Consider the following 23,115-nt stretch of genomic DNA (forward strand, 5'->3'; position numbering starts at 1 on the left):
TGCTAGATCGTTTGTACATTTATTCATTTTAAATGTGGATGAAAATACAATACCAAGATATCTATATGAATTCACAACATCAATAACGGAGTCCTTATAATACCATTTTTCTTTAGCTGACAATCGCCCACCTCTTCTAAAAAACAACTTCAAGTCCCCATTTATCAGAATATGATTCTAAAATATTCAGTTGTTTCTGTAGTCCTGAGACAACGTCGGATATGAGAATGACATCATCTGCAAAAAGTAATAGCAATATCTCTAAAAAGTCAGGAAACAGCTGTACACCAAATTTACCATTCTCTACAATATCCGTGCACAATTCACCAATAAAGAAGGCAAAAAGAAGTGGACTTAAAATACACCCTTGTCTTAGACCGACCGGGCAGTCAAAATAGTCTGTGTGAACGTTATCGTTGCATCTTACACATGCTTTAACAGATGCATATATACTTTTCATCGCCTTTAACATTGTACCATTTAATCCAGAGTTTTGAAGACAGTACCAAAGTTTATATCGCGAGACAGAATCGAACGCTTTCTTAAAATCTACGAAAGCAACATATACTTTTTTTCCTTTTTCTTGATAAGCATTTCTGAATTATTGCGTTTATGTTGAAAATGTGATCAGTTGTAGAATACTGCTTTCTAAAGTCGGCTTGGAATTCGGGTATTTTATCTCTTATCGTTGCCCATGTTGTAAGTCTGTGTATAGTTATATGTTTTAGTCGTTTTCATGTCGGTTAAGGCGTCACTCTGCAAGGAAATTCGGTCACTGGTTTGTTATGTTTGGAAGTTTAAAAATGATGCTTTTGTCTTTCAACACCCTTGGTTTTCGTTGTTTTTGACACTGTTTCATTTTACTCAACTTCACTGAATGCTTCATTTGTCTTAACCTCACTGAATGTTTCATTTCACTCAACCTCACTGAATGCTTCATTTCACTCAACCTCAACAAATGTTTCTTTTCACTCAACCTCACCGAATGTTTCATTTCACTCAACCTCACCGAATATTTAAGGTGTTATCATAGGTTTTGGTTGCAGCATATTGGACACTAGAAGTGAGGGCTGATAGAGGTAGGACAAGGATGCATCTGTTACCCAGGGGGTTAAGACTGATGATACGGCGACCAGTGAGTCAGTTACTGTTGGGTAGCCCAGTGGTTAAAGCGATTGCTCATCACACCGAGGGACCCAGTTTGATTCCCCACAAGGGGTACCATGTTTGAGGTCCACCATGATATTGCTCCAATGTCGCTAAAGCTGGTGTAAAACTAAACTCACTCACTAGTTTCTTTACGCCGTGGTGTACAACATTCCAACTACACCCTTTAGTAGAGATGAGCTGTGATCGAACATGCTCCGCACCAAAACTGACCAAACGGACCCGACTAGCCGTGCCACCTTGAAGCATTGGTGTAAGTTTATTATGAACTTCAATATAAAACATATTAAATAAACACTGTAGGCCGATCACGTTGTTGTAGAACATGTCATTAAAAGGAATCTGCTCAACCTCCTCCGGTTTCTTCACGTCCACTGAAACAGGATGAGGCGTCACTATTTGCTCAGTTTCAAACACAAACATTACTTCTTCAGCAGCAATACAGTAAAGTTAATAAAACTATAATGAATGAATGAATGAATGAATTGCACAGATTCAGCTAAGTTAGTACCAGCTGCATGTTGCTACAGATTGCAAACATTCAGTTAAGGTAATGGATATCCATACTGCATGCATTTAATTAAGCTGACACAAGCTGCATATTGCATAAATTCAGTTATGTTGGTACAAGCTACACAAATGCATACATTCAGTTTATTTGACACCACCTACATATCTACATATTTGGTCTACGTAATTGCGGCTACATATTGCCTGCATTCAGTTTATTTGACAACAGTTATATTCCGGAGACATTCAGTTTACTTGATACCAGCTACATATTGCATACATTCAATTTTTATACCAGCTGCATATTGTACACATTCAGTTTACTTCAAACGGGCTACATTTTGGACATATTCACTTTACTTGATACCAGCTACACAATGCATACATTCAGGTGAGCTGATACTAGCTGCATGCTGTCAGCATTCAGTTAATGCACAACTAGCTACATTTTCCATACATTCAGTTTCTTGATTCAAGCGACTTATTGCATACATTCAATTAGTTCATTCAAGCTACATATCTGTTAGATTCATATACGTTGTTACCAGCTACATATTCCATACTTTCAGTTAAGTTGTTACGAACTGAATATCGCATACATGTATTGAAGTTGATACGAGCAGCATATCGCATACATGTATTGAAGTTGATATGAGCTGCATATCACATACATGTATTGAAGTTGATAAGAGCTGCATAACGCATACATGTATTGAAGTAGATATGAGCTGCATAACGCATACATGTATTGAAGTAGTTATGAGCTGCATATCGCATACATGTATTGAAGTTGATATGAGCTGCATATCGCATACATGTATTGAAGTTGATATGAGCTACATATCGCATACATGTATTGAAGTTGATACGAACTACATATCGCATACATGTATTGAAGTTGATATGAGCTGCATGTCACATACATGTATTGAAGTTGATATGAGCTGCATATCACATACATGTATTGAAGTTGATATGAGCTGCATATCACATACATGTATTGAAGTTGATATGAGCTACATATCGCATACATGTATTGAAGTTGATATGAGCTGCATATCGCATACATGTATTGAAGTTGATATGAGCTACATATCGCATACATGTATTGAAGTTGATATGAGCTGCATATCGCATACATGTATTGAAGTTGATATGAGCTGCATATCGCATACATGTATTGAAGTTGATATGAGCTGCATATCACATACATGTATTGAAGTTGATATGAGCTACATATCGCATACATGTATTGAAGTTGATACGAACTACATATCGCATACATGTATTGAAGTTGATATGAGCTGCATGTCACATACATGTATTGAAGTTGATATGAGCTGCATATCGCATACATGTATTGAAGTTGATACGAGCTGCATATCGCATACATGTATTGAAGTTGATATGAGCTGCATATCACATACATGTATTGAAGTTGATAAGACCTGCATAACGCATACATGTATTGAAGTAGATATGAGCTGCATATCGCATACATGTATTGAAGTAGTTATGAGCTGCATATCGCACACATGTATTGAAGTTGATATGAGCTGCATATCGCACACATGTATTGAAGTTGATATGAGCTACATATCGCATACATGTATTGAAGTTGATACGAGCTACACATTTAATGCATTCATTTACGCTGATATCAATGAAGTTAATAGCACTATGTATTACATATCTTTATGTAAGCTGAAACCAACTACAGATTCCATTCATCCATTCATTCATTGATATCAGCCACATATTTCATACATTCAGTTAAACCGTTGCAAGCTCTATATTGAATACATTCAGGTAAATGGTATTACTGATACTTCATACATATTGCACACATTCAGTTACTTTGACACCCAGTACATAATGCATAATTTTAGTAGAGCTGATACCAGCTACACGCTGCCTGTGTTCAGGTAAGCTGGTACCAGCTACACATTGCCTTCATTCAGCTTATACCAGCTACACATTGCATACATTCAGTTACTTTTTGTTGCTGATACTACATACATGTTGCATGCATTCATTTAAGTTGATACCAGCTACACATTGCATACACATGGAATACTGCATGAGGTCTCATTACATACGAAGGTCACGAGTTTCGTATAATTCGTATGTAATGAGACGAATGTTGTATTTCATCTATTACCCACACTATGATTTTAAAATGGCGTATTTTTTTTTTATTATGGTTCAAATCGAAACCGGTTTCAGAAAAAAGTTGCGGAAGAATGTTGTTCAGTTCACTACGTCTGCTGCCTTGGTAAACGACGTCACGATGCGTGTCAGTTGTCATCGCTTCCTACAGTAAACTACTCCGTAGCACCCCTTTTCTTTGTATGCAGTTTCAGCAGTCATTTAACATCACTGGTGGAAACGTTGCATACGACACAGGTCAGTGCGATAGCACACTCATGTGACGTACAAGATTAGTATGCAACTACCGATACGTTTAACCACGTGGATTATAAACTCAGTGAACCAGCTAACTGCATCCACTCATTTAACTTGATACCATCTACATAGTGCATACATTCAGTTTATTTGATACCAGCTGAACATTGCCTACATTCAGTTAAACATGAATACCCCACTCAGACACAGCATACTGACTCCAAGCCGACCAGTTTTGGAACTCACTGGTCGTCTTGACAACCATTAAAGGTGAAGGCTGAGGTATCGTCTTCGTAGACATTTAGTCACATGGAAGATCGGCTAAACCGTTCGGTGAAGAAATATGACATCTTTGTTTGATTTGTTAGTTTTATGTATATAGCTCGCCTGCAACATATGAAACACAATAAACCGTTGCTAGGGTAACCAGCGAACCACTGACACGTAATCCATGTGCAAGTCATGACATGTTCTTGACGTACTGATGAAATAGTTGAAGGGCTCCCCGTGACCTGACGCCAGATAATTATTGACCAGAATTAGACAGTTTACCTGACGTCTCAGAACTGTTATCATTAGACAGTTAGACAGTTTACCTGACGTCTCAGAACTGTTATCATTAGACAGACAGTTTACTTGACATCGCAGAACTGTTATCATTAGACAGTTAGACAGTTTACTTGACGTCTCAAAACAGTTTTTATTAGACATTCGCACAGTTTACCTTACATCCAAGAACTATGAATTTTATAAAGTTAGATAGTGTACCTGACGTCTCAGAACTCTTATTAGACAGTTATTTAATTTACCTGACGTCTCAGAACTGGTATCAATAGACAGTTTATCTCTGAACTGTTTTTATTATCCACTTAGACAGTTTAGACATGTCAGTCAATATTAGTTAAGTTTCAACATCAAGACTGACATGTTAGTAAGTCTTCGTTTCTATGTCAAGACCTGCATGTCAGTCTTAGTGCTAAACACATCTTTTCAATCTCAAGACTGACACTGTAACTTCTACTGCTCTTAAACAGTTTACATGTCAAGCTGAACACTGACATGTCACCTTCAAGTATTGTGAGTCAGGACGACATGTCAGTCACAGGTAGCGCTAAACTCTAATCACATAACTCATGCTACAGCCGTGCATCTAAATAAGTGTCAATTTCGAATTCGATCCCACGAAATAAAAATCATGGCTAAGTGAGAAAATTCTACAACGCATAAAGACGCCTGATACAGGTCGGTCTGTCAAGGTCGAAGCTCAAAGTGAGAGAAAACCGCAATTTGCCAACACAAATATGTTAGAACGTGCAGCTTGGCGCATCTGATTGTTAAAACAGATTGTAAAAACAGCGCGAATGCAAAATAACATGTTCTTACAACATGTACCTTGGCACGGTGTAGTTTCTGCTGCTAATCTAAAGACTACAGTACAGGCTTTGAGGCTTTGTGGTGTTTTCCTTTCCTACCTGAATTCTGTGGAGAAAACGTAAATTCCGAAGTCAGTGAGGATTGTTGAGCATTGTGAGTGGGTGATGTGGTATCAAGAAATAAATATTGTGCTTTTAATGTGTGAATGGCAAAGGGTTGAAGTAATATTGTGATTTACGTAAGTGAGTGACAAGTATCTAAGTAACATTGTAATCAAGCGTTAAAGAAATGAGTAATGGCGTGTTTAGCAATGTGGACTGCTGTTACGTCATGTTACTGAGTGAAGGGATGGGGTGATATTGTGGTCTAAAAGTGTAATGTATGTTTAGATGAGCACAATTGAGTAAAGCAGCATTAAGTGTAAAATATCGGTTCAGGTATAACGCAGTCTTTTAAGTAAGTGAGCAATGAAGCACTGAAGAAGTGAAAGAGTTTTTATGAAGAGAGAAGTGCAGCGTTGGGGAAGTAAGAGTGTGGTACTGTTTTAACTTGGATAACTATCTTTGTTCAGTATTGCATGGACATTAGTAAGTGAACACTGGGTGAGTGAGTTATGTTGTATTTCAACTGAATTGTGCAGCGCGAAAAAAAGAGTAAGTAATACTTTGTTGTAAGTAAATAAGTAATTCTGTTTGAAGTAAATCCGTAATGCAGCTTTAAAGAAGTGAGTAATTTCATGTGTTTAAGCAAATCAGTACGTTAGTAATGCAGTGATAAAGAAGTGAGTGATTGTATCTGTTTACAGTATGTTAGTGTCCCAAAGTAAGTTAGTAATGCAATGATAAAGAAATGAGTGATTGTATTTGTTTACAGTGTGTTACTGTTACAAAGTAAGTTAGTAATGCAGTGATAAAGAAGTGAGTGATTGTATCTGTTTACAGTATGTTAGTGTTACAAAGTTAGTAATGCAGTGATAAGAAATGAGTGATTGTATCTGTTTACAGTATGTTACTTTTACAAAGTAGATTAGTAATGCATCGATAAGGAAATGAGTGATTGTATCTGTTGACAGTACGTTAGTGTTAAAAAGCACGTAAGCAATGCAGTGATAAAGAAATGAGTGATAGTATCTGTTTATAGTATGTTAGTGTTACAAAGTACGTAAGACCTCCTGTCATAATTGTGATTCATCACCTGCTTACATAACTGAGATTGATGGCCTGTTGTCTTCACTGTGATTCATCACCTGCTGTCGTCACTGTGATTCATGACCTGGTGTCATAACTGTGATTCATGGTCTGCTGTATTAACTGTGAGTCATCACCTTGTGTCCCCACTGTGAGTCATCACCTTGTGTCCCCAGTGTGAGTCATCACCTGGTGTCCCCACTGTGAGTCATCACCTGGTGTCTCCACCGTGTTTCATCACCTGGTGTCTCCACCGTGAGTCATCATCTGGTGTCCCCACTGTGAGTCATCATCTGGTGTCCCCACTGTGAGTCATCACCTGGTGTCTCCACCATGTTTCATCACCTGGTGTCCCCACTGTGATTCATCACCTGGTGTCCCCAAATGTTTACGTTTTGGCTTAAATCAAATTCTACAAACCCTGTGTGGTTTCCCAGTTTTGTTCTTTGAGTGGATCCATATTCATGGTGCTGTCAATAAGCTTAATATCCAGTTATGATATGTCATTGTCCAATTTATCTGCAAGCAAACATTCCTCATAAATAACTAATGAGGGGCAGGATCTGTCTGAGGAGATTTATATGAATCTGAAGTGTCAATGGCCCAAGAACTCGTCTGTGTTTTAGGACCCCTCGACAATGGCCTGAGCTGTTCAGATAGTCTGTGAATAGTGTACCAACCCAGAATGAATCTTAAGTACGAGAGGCCCAAGAACTGGTCCTGGTACAGTGACCTGAACTGTTAATGTGGAACAGACTGTGAAGAGTGTACCGGCCCAGTCTCGTCTACTGAACGTGAGGTACTGTTTTCTCTTAGTCAGACATGTCTGGAGGTAACGTGGACACAACATTGGACGTATCACCGGATGTAGGTGCCAGATGTTGTGTTCCGTCAACCACTGGTGCACACTTCTCTCCGCGTGGCTATCTTGATGTATTCACACGTCGACACTCGTCCTGCTGCGTGTATTTCCTTGCTCACGTCTTCAGAGATGTTGTTGCATATCAATGATCAAACTCGCTGTTCGCCATTCCAGTAAGCATGCTCATGGCATTCCAGAAAGTCGTTTGTCAGCAATCTGTGCCACCGTTATAAACATATGTTGCATAAATATATAGTGCTGTAACTATGCAGTAAATCCCTAAGACACACAAAACCAAGTTTCAAATCACGGTATTTCAGGCGTGGCGTTTTCACTTAATGTGTGTTCTATAACATGATACACAACAGAGAGACTGTAATAGTGAGTGAGTGAGTGAGTGAGTTAGTATTTAACGTCACATCGGCAATATTTCCGCCATACTGTGACGAGACACTGTAATATGACACGCAACATGTATCCTGGAACCAGAGATACACCATATATCCTGTAAAATCACAAGTATTATGAGATGTAAAATAGCACGAGGCAAGTGTCTTGTGACTTATCATAAAAGTTAGAGTCGCCATATTTGAGGTTTTCTTCCGCTTCATGACGGTGACAATCAAGTTTGGATGTGCAGCTCAGCATTTCCATCTGGTTGGGTGCAAGGTCTACACACACTACTGGTGTAGCGTGTGGTTCCCTGAGCTGGCGTTGTTCCAGACACATCAGTCGAGCTATATAAAAGCCGTTTAGCCAGCAGCGAGGCAGTTGCCTTCCTAGCTGCGTGTTGCTCTGTTGGCACAATGGAGCTATCAACAGTTTTATTCCTGAGTTTTGTATTGTGCGGTATGGGAGACGTACATGCTGGTGAGAGTTTGGAAATTCTGACTACACGTGTGGGGGTGGTTGAACAAGACCTTAGCATTTGGAAATTTTCAAGTACGAAAACTGAGACTAAACTGATGAACAAGTTTGATGTTTGGAAGGAGTCACTGAAAGAAGAACTGATTTCAACATTCCTTCCTTCACTGATAGAACCTCTCGTCAAACAAGCGATTACAAACATCCTAACTGAAGATGATATTGGGCATCAGACCAACGGAAAAGTTCTCGAGGAAGTTCACAGCGTAAAGGACAACGTGCAATACATAAAGACACGACTTCGAGCAATAACACGAGACTTAAGGCATGTTGAGCGGGAAAGAGACACCTACAGAAAAAGTGATAAAAAAGAACGTAGCGAGTTGACCGAAGACATCCGGGCTCTACATATGCAGGTGAATGAGACAGTAGTTCGTGCAACCTCATATGCAAGGATGCTAAGGTCAGAACTCAATCAGACCATTGATGACGTGCTTGAGACAAACCAGACACTCGCTGGCCTCACACAGTACTTCATGACGCTGAATACCAGTTGTGTGGTGACGGAGAGAGAAATAAAATCATACCGAGAGGGCTTGCAGGAAATGCGGAGAAACGTATCCACAGACATTCGGAGTTTAAACATTCAACTGAATCAGAGCATTAGTGACCAATTTCATACGAACCAGACACTCTCTGGCCTCACACAGGACTTCATTACGCTGAATACCAGTTGTGTGGTGACGGAGAGAGAAATAAAATCATACCGAGAGGGCTTGCAGGAATTGCGGAGAAACGTATCCACAGATATTCAGAGTTTAAATATTCAACTGAATCAGAGCATTAGTGATCAGGTTGACACGAACCAGACACTCGCTGGCCTCACACAGGACTTCATTACGCTGAATACCAGTTGTGTGGTGACGGAGAGAGAAATAAAATCATACCGGGATGGCTTGCAGGAAATGCGGAGAAACGTATCCACAGATATTCAGAGTTTAAATATTCAACTGAATCAGAGCATTAGTGACCAGTTTGACACGAACCAGACACTCGCTGGCCTCACACAGGGCTTCAGGACGCTGAATACCAGTTTTTTGGCGATGTGGAAAGAGATCAAGGAGCTTTCAACCATAACGTATCCTGGAACGACAGAAGGTGAGACTTTTAGCAGAGATTTATATATCAGGAATATATAAGAATAACATTAATTTGTTTGGCTGCCTAGGGTTCACATGACGGGGCAACGTAGGATTAGGTTGGCATGGCAGCAAAATGTTTAATTTACACGTCAGCGAGGAGTTTGGACATGAATAAATGAGTTTCATTTGATAACCTAGGGCTTACAATGCATATAAACGTTGGATTAGCATGCAACCTAGGGTTTCCAAGACATGTAAACGTTAGCCAAACTAGGGCTTACAAGGCATTTAAGTGTTTATTTGGCAGGTAAAGACAATCTAGGGCTTACAAGGCATATTAACGTGCAGTTAGCATTTATGATCCAGTTTATATAAAGGCTTACAAGGCTTACGTTGAGTTAGCAGGCATGACCAAGTGTACATAGGGTTTACAAAACATTAACGTGGAGTTCGCAGGCATGATGTACATGAGAGCTTACAAGGCATATTAACGTGGAGTTCGCAGGCATGACCCAGTGTACATGAGTGCTTACAAGGCACATTAACGTGGAGTTCGCAGGCATGACCCAGTGTACATGAGAGCTTACAAGGCATATTAACTTTGTGATAGCAGGCATGACCCAATGTACATGAGAGTTTAAAAGGCTATTTGGATAGCAGGTAAAGCCAACCAAGAGCTTGCAAGACATATTTATGTGAGTTAGTAGTCAAGACCCAGTGTATATAAGCCCTACAAAGAACGGTACTTTTACCTTCATCTCAGACCTAACTGCTGGTGGTCACGTGACCAACGACAGATGTCTTTGAGCACACGATCAATCGACAGACAGCTGAAGACAGTCACAGCAAAAATAAGCTGGTTTCCCGAACACTGAAACCGAGAAGAAACGTCATGGAAACCACCATTTCCAGTTGGTTTCCAGGGAGTTTCCTATAGTTTCATTGTGGTTTCCATGCAACTGAAACTGCACCATTTCAGGGTGGTTTCCAGTTCGTTTCATTACCCACTTCTCCAAGTGGGATCCAGTTGGTTTAATACCCAGTTTCCATGAACTGAAACTTGCTCGTGTCGGCCCTGTACCCGGTCCTCCTGAAAAGATGTTGTTTCATGTCTAACATGTAGCAAATCAGGTATTTTATACAATTGCATAATGGTAAAAGGCTTCAGGATGACAAATAACAGAATATAAAACAAATTCATTAAAAGTTTATTTATATTCAACAATCTGTTTGTAAACAAATAATATTCGGAATATTCAAATTAGTAAATGAAACAAAAGCAAGGGAATAATTAGCAGTGAGTATAGAATATTTTTCTTAAACACATCAATGTAGATCAGCCCATATCACTTGGCTTCCTAGTTTGAAAAATGTTAGCTCTTTCCCCAAGAAAGGAAGAACTGTGTGCTTTTTCTCCTCCGGCCAGTCAATCGTTTCACAGCCTTCCGGCTTTCCAGCTTCTGAAATTAAGAAAACAAACTATCAGTACAAACAAGCATTCGTCAGCGATCTCAATGGCTAGAGAAAAGAAGAAACTGTCAAACATTGCTTGAGGTGAATACACTGAACCCCATGTCCAATAAGCGAAGAGCTCAAAAAGTATAAACTGATCATTTGACATCAAAAGTGACCAAAGTTGCAATCGCAGAACAGCTTAATGGTGTATGATAGAGTGCAGAGGCATGAAGAAATTCTCGTTTGAAAGCCATAATTTATTTTTCTGAATGTTACTTACAATACACATTATGTGTATAGAACTACGATTTATCCGTTATTGTGAAAAGACATGTTTTCTTAACCAATAATGTGGAGTCATTCAGGCAGACAAGCTATGAATATGGGGTCACAAGCATACACTGCAGCATAATATGTGCTATTTAAAACTTTTTAAGCTGTATATTTCAAAGGATAAATTGCACTTTTTAAACAGTGTTCATTTTGAAATTCCTTGAATGTACATAGAAAGAATCCAAATTAACTTGATATTTTAAAGGTTTCCTTTAAATTTTTAATCTCTGCAAGATGTAAAATGACTAGAATACGTTTACTTACTCTGAACTTTCTTTGCGTGCAAGCCGTGGGTCTCTGCTTTCCCTACACCTTCTTACGCGATCCATCCTGTTCATCCAAACCCATCAAAATGCTTCTGAAAGGAGACATGTGCATGATGCATAACTATAAGTGAAACATGTTTCCAGTTGGAGGTTACAGGAATAGTGACTGTGTCATGCATTTTTACTGATTCCTAGGATTTACATTATTTGGTTATGTTGTATGTACATTATGTACTGGACGGTTCAGGTTATACATACCTTTTGTATGTCAAAATGAGTTGGTCCTGGCTGCCTTCTTCAGTTTTTTCAACACTGCCCTCCTTTATGCTGGAAACGTAGAAATGCATTGATTAAAAAAGTCAGGAACTTGTCATATTGCACTCTTGATAACAATAAAGTGTCGAATAAAAAGAATAAATATCAATTTGCAAAGTGTAGAATATGCTAGAGGAAAAGAATCCAGGTCAACAAATTCATACACTATTTTGGGTTGGCAATCCACCATTGTATACCCATATATTCTTTATATCAAAAACTCTTAGCAACCTTTTCTGTGGGCCTAACACAATCCACATTTCTTCATTCAGAGTTCGTTCAATCTTGATATGATAAGGATAGCGCTATTTACATCAGATGGCAAACTTAAGTTATCTCATAAATCAATAATATAAAAGTATTCAGTATTAGTTTGAAAAGATTATGGAATATCAATTTTGAAATTTCACTCAAACAATGCACCAAATCTGGTCAGAGAATCCCTAACCTATAAATGCAAAATGACACACTATCCCAAACTATCCTCATTCATTAACACAATGAACCATTTTAATCGCGTGTGAGCTGATCCAAATCACAGTAATATTGAGTTCTTGAACTAACCGAGTGCTGAGTGAAGGAAGCCATCTCTCTTGCTACGAATTCGACACGCATTTGTGTACCGAGGTCCATCAAGTCTAAAATTTCATATGTATTGCAGTAGTTACTTATTTACGTTAAACATTACGAATAACATGTGCTAGTGCTTATTTCAAGAAAATAACACTGTACCTGACCAGATCGTGGAATGTTCCGTTTCTCCCGCTGCGATCGACGACTGCTGCTGCTCGCAAAGTAACACCAAACATCAAGATCAACCAGTGTGTCAAGATCATTGACCACCCTGTTTTTCTTACCTCCACCCAGCTTCACAGCTGTGGCTCCAGTCTTACTAGTTTTATGCCTGGCATTATCTCTATTAGTAATTCCCTCGTATTTAACGCTGAAGTGTACTGCCTGTAAAATTTGAGTTTCAATTTTCACTCGCCGTGGTCGCACTGATTTATCTCTGTATCTCTACATATTTGGGTGAAATTACTGATTCAATTAGGAACTGGACATCAAATTAGACGACCAAAGTTTTACCCCTATTCTGAATATCTTAACTTGCCTCGAATACAGTCGCCCAATCCCCACTTGACAAGAAGACCTGTGTTGTCAGGTCAGAACCTTCAGGTCAAACCTGTCCAGCACAGCCCCCATGCAGTTAAACACAGCACGTTTATGTTTGAGATATTATGACCTGACAACTAAAAGCAATCTCAGTATGGCAGAAATCTTAACTTCATGCTGAATGAAACCCTACACCAGATTATGCCTTTTCTTGTCCGTGAATGCTAACACTTGCCCTGGCAGAACTTGGTTCAGGATTACCCTTAAATGATTGACACCACACCTTCTGCAAGAGTGGGATGTTACCCTGGGGAGTCAGGCAGTGCAAGACTGCAAATTAGGTCTTTAAATTACTTCACTAATAAAGATCCTGATTGTAAAGGTATAATTATCGGGAATCTGATGAAATAAATCACCAGGTTATTACTAATGGGTGATGCCATGACAAACGCTGTGCACAGATAGAAACCCATGGTTCACTTTCATTTATTTTCAGTACACAATAGTCATGACATGAAATTAACAGGCCACTGACTAACACCATGGTATTTTGAATAGGCGGGTGGCGTATGGCAACTGTATCTGAACATCAATGTACTATATATTGGTTATATTGCCACCGTTCGTAGAGGAGAAATTTAATCCTGGACTCAGTATAACCACATAAGACATTTAGAGACCCTTTGGAAATATAAAGAAAACAAGTCATTACTTTTTTGATCGTTTTATACGTGGCAGATGCATGCGCATAGCGCACGCACACACGCACATACATACAACATACACTTTTTCTTGGTATGTATTTCACACCTAGACCCGAGATGCCGAGATCTTCACCTAAAAGAAATCAGATTCTAGTACTTTTTTTTGTTGAGCCCCGCCCGGGATTCGAACCCGCACCCTTAGAGTCGAGCACCAAATCGCCAGCACACAAAGTCAGCCGCCTAGCCCTCTCAGCTACCGCGACGTGGATGTCGTACTAGAATTTGTACTTTACTAAGAAAATGTAATTCCAAATATGACATACGTTACATTTGACCACTTTCTAAATGGCATTGTGCAATTCGTTTGAGTTATCAAATCATTGCATTTTTAATTTCCTATGTCTTGCTACTATGCTCTGTCCATACATATTCTAAAGGGTCTGAGCCATGGCAAGCAATGAATAGACGTCTGGATGTCGTAAAACTTCAGAACATGCCATGCAGTGTAAAATTGGAATTTTTCATTGTTTACATTTGAAACAAGCGCAGTCTTTCGAGCACAGCGTTCGTTTTCAAATCAGTTAGCTTTCGTTTCATTTTATCGAGAGAGTTGGTATTGGTGACAAAGACCAGCTGTAGTTTAATTCTAAACCGTAAGGGGAATGGGGGATCTTTTAGAATTTATCTTCCCTTCACTAATCTGCTAGGTGCGCTGTTCCGGACGGTCCAACCTTAAACTGACAGCGCATGTCGTATGCGCGATGTGTACCGTACGTGTTACTATTACCAGGGATAATCTGCAACTATAAAATCTCCCTGTTATTACATTTAGAGAAAGTTGACCATTGCAGCTTTCACCTTCACTGGTAACGTTCACGCTTGTGCATTGAGCGTATATCTTTTCCCTCTCACGATGATATATCAAGTGTATTCCATGATTCTGTGATACACCTGGGACAGTCATGCCTGCTTACATTGCAAGAATGAATGGCGAAATAGTAGTTCGGGGCGAGGCGGTGGAATCAGCTCATCATTTTCAAGTTATGTTTGTCGTTTTGTTGACGTTTTGCAATCGGTAATTTAAGTCTGGCACTAGACATCTCAGTATCACATCTAAAAGTACAGTGTATTTTCATTGTATATGTACTCAAATCGCTTTAGTACTACGGTCGATATGGCTGCATTCATGTAAATCACTGCGGCGGGGAGCTGATGTGCCTGAAATGTGGAACGCTGAAAGTCTTGTTATGTAAATTTCATGGGTTGTACAAGATGGGATAGAGATTTTTGACAACACAAATATTTAACAGGTACAGAGAGAAGTGAGAAACTATGGTCAAGTAGTTGTAAAATAACAGTAACAGACGAATTATGTCAATCATCACCTATATGTAGCCAATTTTCAAATGCGATAAACATGGGCATAACTAAAATCAACCTTTTACGCCTGTAACGGTTTGTGATGCATGAAATATATAATCACTGTATGGATAAATAATGCATATAAACACAGCAAAATTCTCAAATGACCGCGTTTTAATTATTAAAATTATTATTCCTGAATTACTGTTATAAATTATAATATATTGAGTTTACTAAGTTTCAATAGGAGAAAATAGCATTAAAATATTAGTTTATTTAACATACTATTTCAGACTCAGAAGAAGTAAAACCACCGGTAGGTTAAGTACCCATTCAAGGGCACTTTCTGAAAAAAAGTTTTTCATTACACAACTAAACAATGCATATATTCATATTGGTAATGAATTTCAATTTACAATATAAATGGTACTGTTACGTGTTGTCAGCATCGAATACTTTACATTTTACTGCAGTTTCTACATACATCTTGCCTTCACAATGAGCAGATTATTATAATAGTCTTGACAAAGCTCATTTTATTTTTGTAAATCTAGCTCTTCATGTCTTGTTGCAATACATTGAGGTTTTGATGTTCTAACACAAATATATTAATAAAGTCAATATCCTTTCGAATTTTACATGATATCTGCACTGCAAAATGTTGTAATTCTGAGTTATTGTATGCTGGTGTATTTGTACTTTAATATTACATCACACATGCATGACTTTATTCAATCATTGTACATATTATCTTTTAACTTTCTAATAAAATAATTAAATGCATAAACATATCTTCATAGAATAATTGTGGGGTTAAATTCGAATCTATGTCATCTAAAACGTATATTTGACATTAAACCCCTTTTCTGATATTAAACTCAGAACCTAAAGATTTTTTAAGAACTGTTGAATATAAATCAGAATGCAAAGTATACAAATTTAGATAATATGTGCTCTGTCATGGGAAATATTTGTCAACTTAATGTTTCAAAAGAAGAAACACATGTGTAATGTAATTATATCATACAGATCTGCTTGGATGGTCGAAGTTATATGTTGTTCATAGAGACAATTCTCTGTAAATGACTTTTTATATCAATAGCTTTAAGTGGTGTTAAACTATGATGAGTGGTGTTTCGGATGCAACTGGCTCATTGCTTGGATAATAGCTGTATGGCATTTGCTTAAGTAATTCATATATGAAAATATACAGTAGTGTCAGAATTTAAAGCAAATGAGGAACTGCTGCTCAAAAAGTAATTTATAGATTTATATCTAACTGTTACATTCTATACGGAATTTCACCAATTGTCAGGGATGTGTAACAATCACAAATTGACGATGAAGACCTTCCAGGGATCGATTCAGTTCTAGTTGGTTGGAGTTGTATCTCCGATTTTTGCTTACATTGAGATCGGTATTAGGATGGGAACTATTTTCAAGATTTTAATGCGGCAATGTTTAAAGAATTACCGTTGCAAATAACTGAAGGATTGATAACATATACAAAGAATTTTCATAGCTGCTTGGACTTGCAGTAAGTTGAACTAGCACTCCCTCGGGTTCTGTCGTAGGAAATACCGAGACAATATAACCGATTTTTCATGGCGTTTTCAGTCTTTATTTATATCGTGTCAATTCGCACTGCACTTGGAATTAAGCAAACGATGCTTTTCTCAAGTAAAAGTCAAAGCAAAACATGTGTCAGTTACTGGATTTTCGTCGAAAACGGTAGGGTTTTTTGTTCAGTGAAGGTGGCCAAGGCAACGCGTAAACGTGGTTCTGTCTGTACATGTAGCAGGTTGTCGCAGCGCACATTGAGTCGGTAACCAGACCAGAAGCGAGAAATTGGACCGTCGCTTATTTCATTTCAAAAGGAGAGTTGTTGTCAGAAAGTAATTATGTGACTTTCGAATTTCAAGCAGATAAGAAGCCTAACCCGTATTCGTTTCTTGACAGTTCGATAATTACATTCACCCGCCACAATCACCCGATTTCGTTTGTTTGATTTTCCTTGTAATTTTTCTTATATAACCCTTGCTACAAAAAGGTCGCCCATTCATTGATGCATTTGTAGCAGCTGACAATGAAATATACATCATGTATCTCAATATCGGCCTTCGCCAAATCCAAGATAGCGTATTTCTGTAAATATCTGGGTTCGTCGACAACGGCAGTAGTGATTTCATGAAAACCTGATGTCAGTGATCATTATTATGCTATTAACGGTAGTTAACGTGTTTTGATATTTCACAACAGAGCAAATAAAGCTGCGAATCGCGATTTTGTACTGTGTAAAAGGACCATATTTACAATGAAGCCTACTTTGAAAGGTAATCTTACTTTAGCTTTGTCTGAGATAATATTGAATGGTATCACAAAACAGGAAATTACCCACAGAATTCACAACTGTTGGTTATATTTGTGCGCTTGATATATTTAGAATTTTATTGAAATTCAAAGTGAGGATTGAAGTGGAAGGACATATATGTCCCTGTGACATCCAGGGGGCTAGACTGAGCTGGGGAATGTCTGTCTACACGTAGCACAACACACATTATAACCAGCATGCACTATATCTAGGTATCTCTGTTTCACACCTAGACTGGGTTGTGGAAAAGCGTCTATACTGAGCGCATCAGGTTCAGAAAACCACAGTTAGTCTTTCAAGGTTATACTTAGGAGTATAAGCTCAATTCAAGTACCTCAATGTCCTCGTTTGACAGAGTGATCACAGCTATTTACACCGAAGTCTTTCAGGTCTACTAATATCCACATATGACCTATTTTGAAAGTGAACCTTTATATTTTTTAAACAAATAAATTAAGAATGAAGCAATACAAACAGTCGGTGAATTACAACTATTTAGGGAAGTAGCCGATATGCTAATATACAATTGTCCACGTCATGCCACAGGTAATGCAAACTGTATCATAAAACGAAAACAAAACTAGAGAGCAAACATGGGGCGATTGGAAATATTTCCCTATAGAGATGGTGTTTAGTCCAAGCAGGCGAGCGCCAAACGTTGTCGTGCTCCTAACCTAACACGTCACAATGACGTCATAGCTGGCAGCTGTGCTTCGTGGCGTCGCCAGTCAAAGCATTTCTCCAGTAGCAGTGAGATGTATCTCTCGTGTTATTGGTGGGTAAGTTCTCAGTTTATGATTTTAAATTGATTTATAGAATTAGATGAAATGTATATAGTATGACTGCTGTAATCAGCATGAATGTTGTAGGAACCAAGTGTTTGCTTCACACAATGTTTACACCCAGACCTATGTTTAGCCTGTCACCGATTGGGGACGATGGAAGGTCTGGGGAAGCATAACAACGCAGCGTTTCACCTAATTGTTATATTTAATCAAATTATGTACTCTCTTTTACCGTTATCCTTGACCTGATGGCATTTACATCCACATAGGAGATTTCATGAGAGTATCCTAAAGCTGTCCAGTCCAATATTTCATTTCAAATGCATTGTGTTTTTTACTCGGGACTGCTGCATTGCATTGAAATACATCCCCGCTGTAGCACACGGCCAAACATATCCTTGTGCATGTCTGCAACATTTTATCAAAACTTCAATGGAAGGTAGATTATGGAAGGGGAATCATGCTGTATTTTCGATATTTCTAGTATTGAAACAAACGAAGAATGTCGGACAACCAAAATTTCGATCTTTACCACCACACACTGCCATGTGTTTGCACCCTTGTCAACATTGCTTCCATCGACAAGTATGGTTGTGTCAGCTGCAGTGTCCGCCTGGGTTAGCAGTTGTTTGAGAATTGCTCTGTCTGCCACTGTAACTCGATATTCTGATATTTTGTGAGAGTTTCACGGAGTTTGCCTGCCACAAATTACAACTGTGTTGCACAATCACCGAGCCAAGTTGCCCTATTGTCCTTCACACTGTTTGATAAACACTAGTGTTAATGTGCTTCACTTTAGAATTTACGGAGTTGCCTAAAATACCAGGTAACTAAACAGAGAGGGTAGGGTTAGGACATCAAGGAAAGGCGTTTCTTTTTAATATTCCAGCCATGGTTACTGAATTCAAACTAAAACGGTAGTCATTCCATAAAGAGGAATTAAAAGTACTGATGCAATTGTGTGTTTATCTATCAACAACAATGTGAAAATAACATATGCTTATATATGAAGTCCCTGTAGAATGTGCATCCCTAACCTACCATAGCCATGAGGGTGAACTGACTGTTTTGTTTACACCGTTCATGTTTATATATATATTTTTTTTTTAAAAAAAAAAAAAGACAATTCAAACGTTTCAACAAAGAGGATCTCAACTGTTATCAAACAGTCAATGCGAAATGGACAGCTTATTAAATTTACTAAATCAAGCTGCGAAAACATATTGAGGAAATGAAATATCCTTCAAACTAAACCATCTGTTATAACAGATATATTTGGACTTTATCCATACATAATACTGAAAGGCAAAACATTTATGGAAAGCAGAACCTGAGGCCAGTTGTCATATAACTATTTTTTGTACATGTATAGTTTTCTGATGAAAATATTCCCTGTTTCAGCTGCGGCTGACCCGAGCCCAAACAGCACGTTTCCACCAGCGCCAGTAACGACACAAGACCTACAGGGTAGGTGGGAAAACCCAGCAGGCAGGAAGTGCAGTTGTTATTTCTCCCTGCATTTACCACACTGATGTATATGCCCGTGGTGATATTGACTTGAGGGATGGATCTCACCACGGTACCGATCGACGTTGTCAATCACAGAACTGTCAAAAATAATATTGGGAAGTATAAGTTTTTCTTGCTAGTAAGAATTATCTCAGTCAGTTAGAACGATATTTGATTAATACTTTTTCCCATAAGATATGTATTTAGAATTTAATCATACATAATAGTGAAAGGCAAACCATATCAGGAAAGGCGAAAACAGGCCAGCAGTAGAAATGCTTATGTGCGATGTATAGTGTTCTGAACATCATGTTCCCTGTTTCAGTCTCCACGACTGACGCGAGTGAGGATCTGACACCCAGCAAGACGGTTCCACCGCCGCCAGTGACGACACAAGACTCTGACACACACGGTAGGTTGGAAAACCCAGCAGCAACAGTTGTACTGGCACTATCACCTTGTAAAGTTCAACAAACATCAACACTTTCAAGTCACAAAATAAAGCTACAACATCTGACTCTAACAGAAACTTATTATTATGTTTTAAACACACCGTCGTTAATTCCAGAAACCACATGTTGACATTCCCGTCATGTTGCATTGTTGTCAGCCATGATGGAATTGTTTAAATGACGTAGCAATGTACGAGTCACGTATCATCATGATGTAAACATTGTAGACGTGTGACAAAGATGTCTGGTGTACATAGTTTACTTTGTGTTACAGCGACTCCATCACCAGCAGCAAGCCGCCACCTCTACTACGCCAGCTGGCGCGGTGACCTGGAGACAGTGAAGCGGATCCTGGCCGAGGGTGACGTGGACATCAACTATAGAGGATGGTACAGCAGGACACCGGTGATGTGGGCAGCATGGAGGGGACACAGGGACGTGGTGGAGTTCCTGGTGGGTAGAGGGGCTGATGTGTCACTGGTGGACAGGGACGGTGACAACGTCCTTCACTTGGCCTGTAGAGGTGGCGACCTGGAGACGGTGAAGCTGATACTGTCCATGAACGTGGTGGACATCAACAGTAGAGGATGGTACAGCAAGACACCGGTGATGGCGGCAGCATGGCATAGACGCAGGGACGTGGTGGAGTTCCTGGTGGGTAGAGGGGCTGATGTGTCACTGGTGGACAGGGACGGTGACAACGTCCTTCACTTGGCCTGTAGAGGTGGCGACCTGGAGACGGTGAAGCTGATACTGTCCATGAACGTGGTGGACATCAACGCCAGGAACAACGACGGGAAGACAGCGGCCGACTGGGCGAGAGACTTGGGACATCAGCGAATGTTGGATCTCCTGGTGTCACGTGGTGCACACTGAGTCAGTGTCGGTGTGGACGGAGCACATGTCGTTACTGACGCGGTGTGGTGTGTGCCGTTCACGTAGTCGTAGGTCACGATTCAGGTGATTTCCCCTTTTTCTTTGTGAATGTAAATAAAAGTTGTTGAATGAATTGTCAGACATTTTGTCATGTTTTGTGTTTGGAACCTCGCATGATCAGGTAGGAAAATTGTAAAGTGAGTGTAAACATAATCGGTGAGTGATTGTACATAAATGTCGCCCGTCTTAACGTAATTCTGTGTTAATTTTAATAATTCTGTTCTTAGAATATCGCGAATCATAAAACAGACAACAAAAAACCGTTTGTTTACATGTCGCTGCACTCTGTGACCTCAGACTGAGCCGAGGTTCACCCAACTGACTTGGCGCCATTTGTACATTGACAGTGACGTCACACTGCTGGTGACGTCACAGACATACAGAGGTGCTCGGCAGTCTTCTCAGCCAGCAATAGCCTCGCACTGCCACACAACACAAGCAGTGTTACTCAAATATTGTTACTTAACAAAGGGAGACTGGAAATCTGTAGATGATTACTGCAGGATTTAACCAGTTCGGTGATACATGCACCCATTCTGCAGTGACTAAACTCACAATATACAAAATTAAACTGAAAACAATCACCACCCGAAACATCTCAGTTTTATTTATTTATTCCTCGATGCCAGAAGGACATATATATCTCTGCTTCTCAATCTAACGTACTGGTTTCAGGTGAAATACAATCATTGCTGAAATGACTGGCATTAATTATGTACGTCTTAAATCTCGCCCTTTTGACATGTGACGAATTTGACATCCATCGTTTACTGTATGTATGCATGTAAATGTAAATATTCATTGGGTATTTATCCATTGAACTCAATTTTGAGAGAATGAGTGAGTTTCGTTTTGCACTCAGCAATATTTCAGCTATATGATGGCAGTCTGTAAATAATCGAGACTGGACCAGACAATCCAGTGATCAACAACATGACCATCGATCTGCACAATTGGGAACCGATGACATGTGTCAGCAAAGTCATGGAGCCTGACCACCCGACCCCGTTACTCGCCTCTTACGACAGGCATAGTCACCTTTTATGGCAAGCATGGGTTGCTAAATGCCTATTCTACCCCGGGACCTTCACGGGTCGAACTTTGAAAAACTTTGTTTTGAAAACAGCCAAATAGTGATCAGTGTCATGCCAATGATTATGCTGAAATCCCACCCATAAACATGTGATAAGCCTTTAAATCGTCTCGGTGGCAATCAAACAGAGACGTCGAAGTGTACTTTACGTTATACATGTGCATTTGATAGTGTGAGTGAGTGAGTAAGTTTAGATTTACGCCGCTTTTAGCAATATTCCAGCAACACCCTGGCGGGGGACACCAGAAATGGGTTTCACACATTGTACCCACGTGGGGAATCAAAGCCGGATCGTAGCAGCCGTCTATCATCCATCAAATCGGTCTCTTTGAATCCACCTTGACCAGCAACAACCTTGACTTCACCTGTCCTGCGGTGTTTCGCTGACGCTGTCTTGTAATCAGTCGCAAAGACATGTCACCTCTCATTCTGCCATTTTGTGGGCCATTTTACTGAATAGTCAACTCACACAGCACTACTCTTGAAACAATGTATTGGTAAATATGTACATGCATCCATTTCACCTGCAAGCACGAGCAAAACATGCACGTGCTTAATATTTTCTGAACCGGTGAGACGAATATGTAGGCCACTGAAAATTGTTATTCATTTGAATGGTTTCATTTACATCACGTTCAATCAGATGTTGCCTCAAATTTTACCACTATATATACAACAATGTTGACATACAACATCGCTACCCATGACAGACTTATATAAAATGACAAACACTCTGCCACCGGCACCCAGGATTTATTGAGGAATCATGCTTTGATTCAGGGGTAGTTTGTACATAAAGACGTAACGTAAAGTAATCAGAGACTGTGTGTTTATTGCAGCATAGAGAAATTAGAAAGGCCGGTGATTCCGCTGTCATTGCATCGTGACGGTGGACAGAAACATTGTCAA

General features: G+C 39.3%; 1 protein-coding gene across 1 annotated transcript; it reads left to right on the top strand.

Annotated features, from left to right (window-relative positions):
• The first annotated feature begins 8,188 nt into the window (after positions 1–8,188).
• On the top strand, positions 8,189–21,192 carry LOC137260467 (uncharacterized). Its single transcript, XM_067798132.1, has 4 exons — positions 8,189–9,528; positions 19,618–19,683; positions 20,051–20,137; positions 20,452–21,192. Exons 1-4 carry the CDS (start codon positions 8,313–8,315, stop codon positions 21,051–21,053), a joined length of 1,971 nt encoding a protein of 656 aa, XP_067654233.1. The 5' UTR covers positions 8,189–8,312; the 3' UTR covers positions 21,054–21,192.
• Positions 21,193–23,115: the final 1,923 nt, after the last annotated feature.

Source organism: Haliotis asinina, chromosome 13, assembly GCF_037392515.1.
Source record: "Haliotis asinina isolate JCU_RB_2024 chromosome 13, JCU_Hal_asi_v2, whole genome shotgun sequence".
In the NCBI taxonomy this organism is placed as follows: domain Eukaryota; kingdom Metazoa; phylum Mollusca; class Gastropoda; order Lepetellida; family Haliotidae; genus Haliotis; species Haliotis asinina.

Excerpts from the sequence above, each read along its gene's own strand:
- LOC137260467 (XM_067798132.1), top strand. The coding sequence starts at position 8,313 with ATGGAGCTATCAACAGTTTTATTCCTGAGTTTTGTATTGTGCGGTATG. Across the intron at positions 19,684-20,050 it reads AACGACACAAGACCTACAGG|TCTCCACGACTGACGCGAGT; the intron begins GTAGGTGGGAAA and ends TCCCTGTTTCAG. Across the intron at positions 20,138-20,451 it reads ACAAGACTCTGACACACACG|CGACTCCATCACCAGCAGCA; the intron begins GTAGGTTGGAAA and ends TTTGTGTTACAG.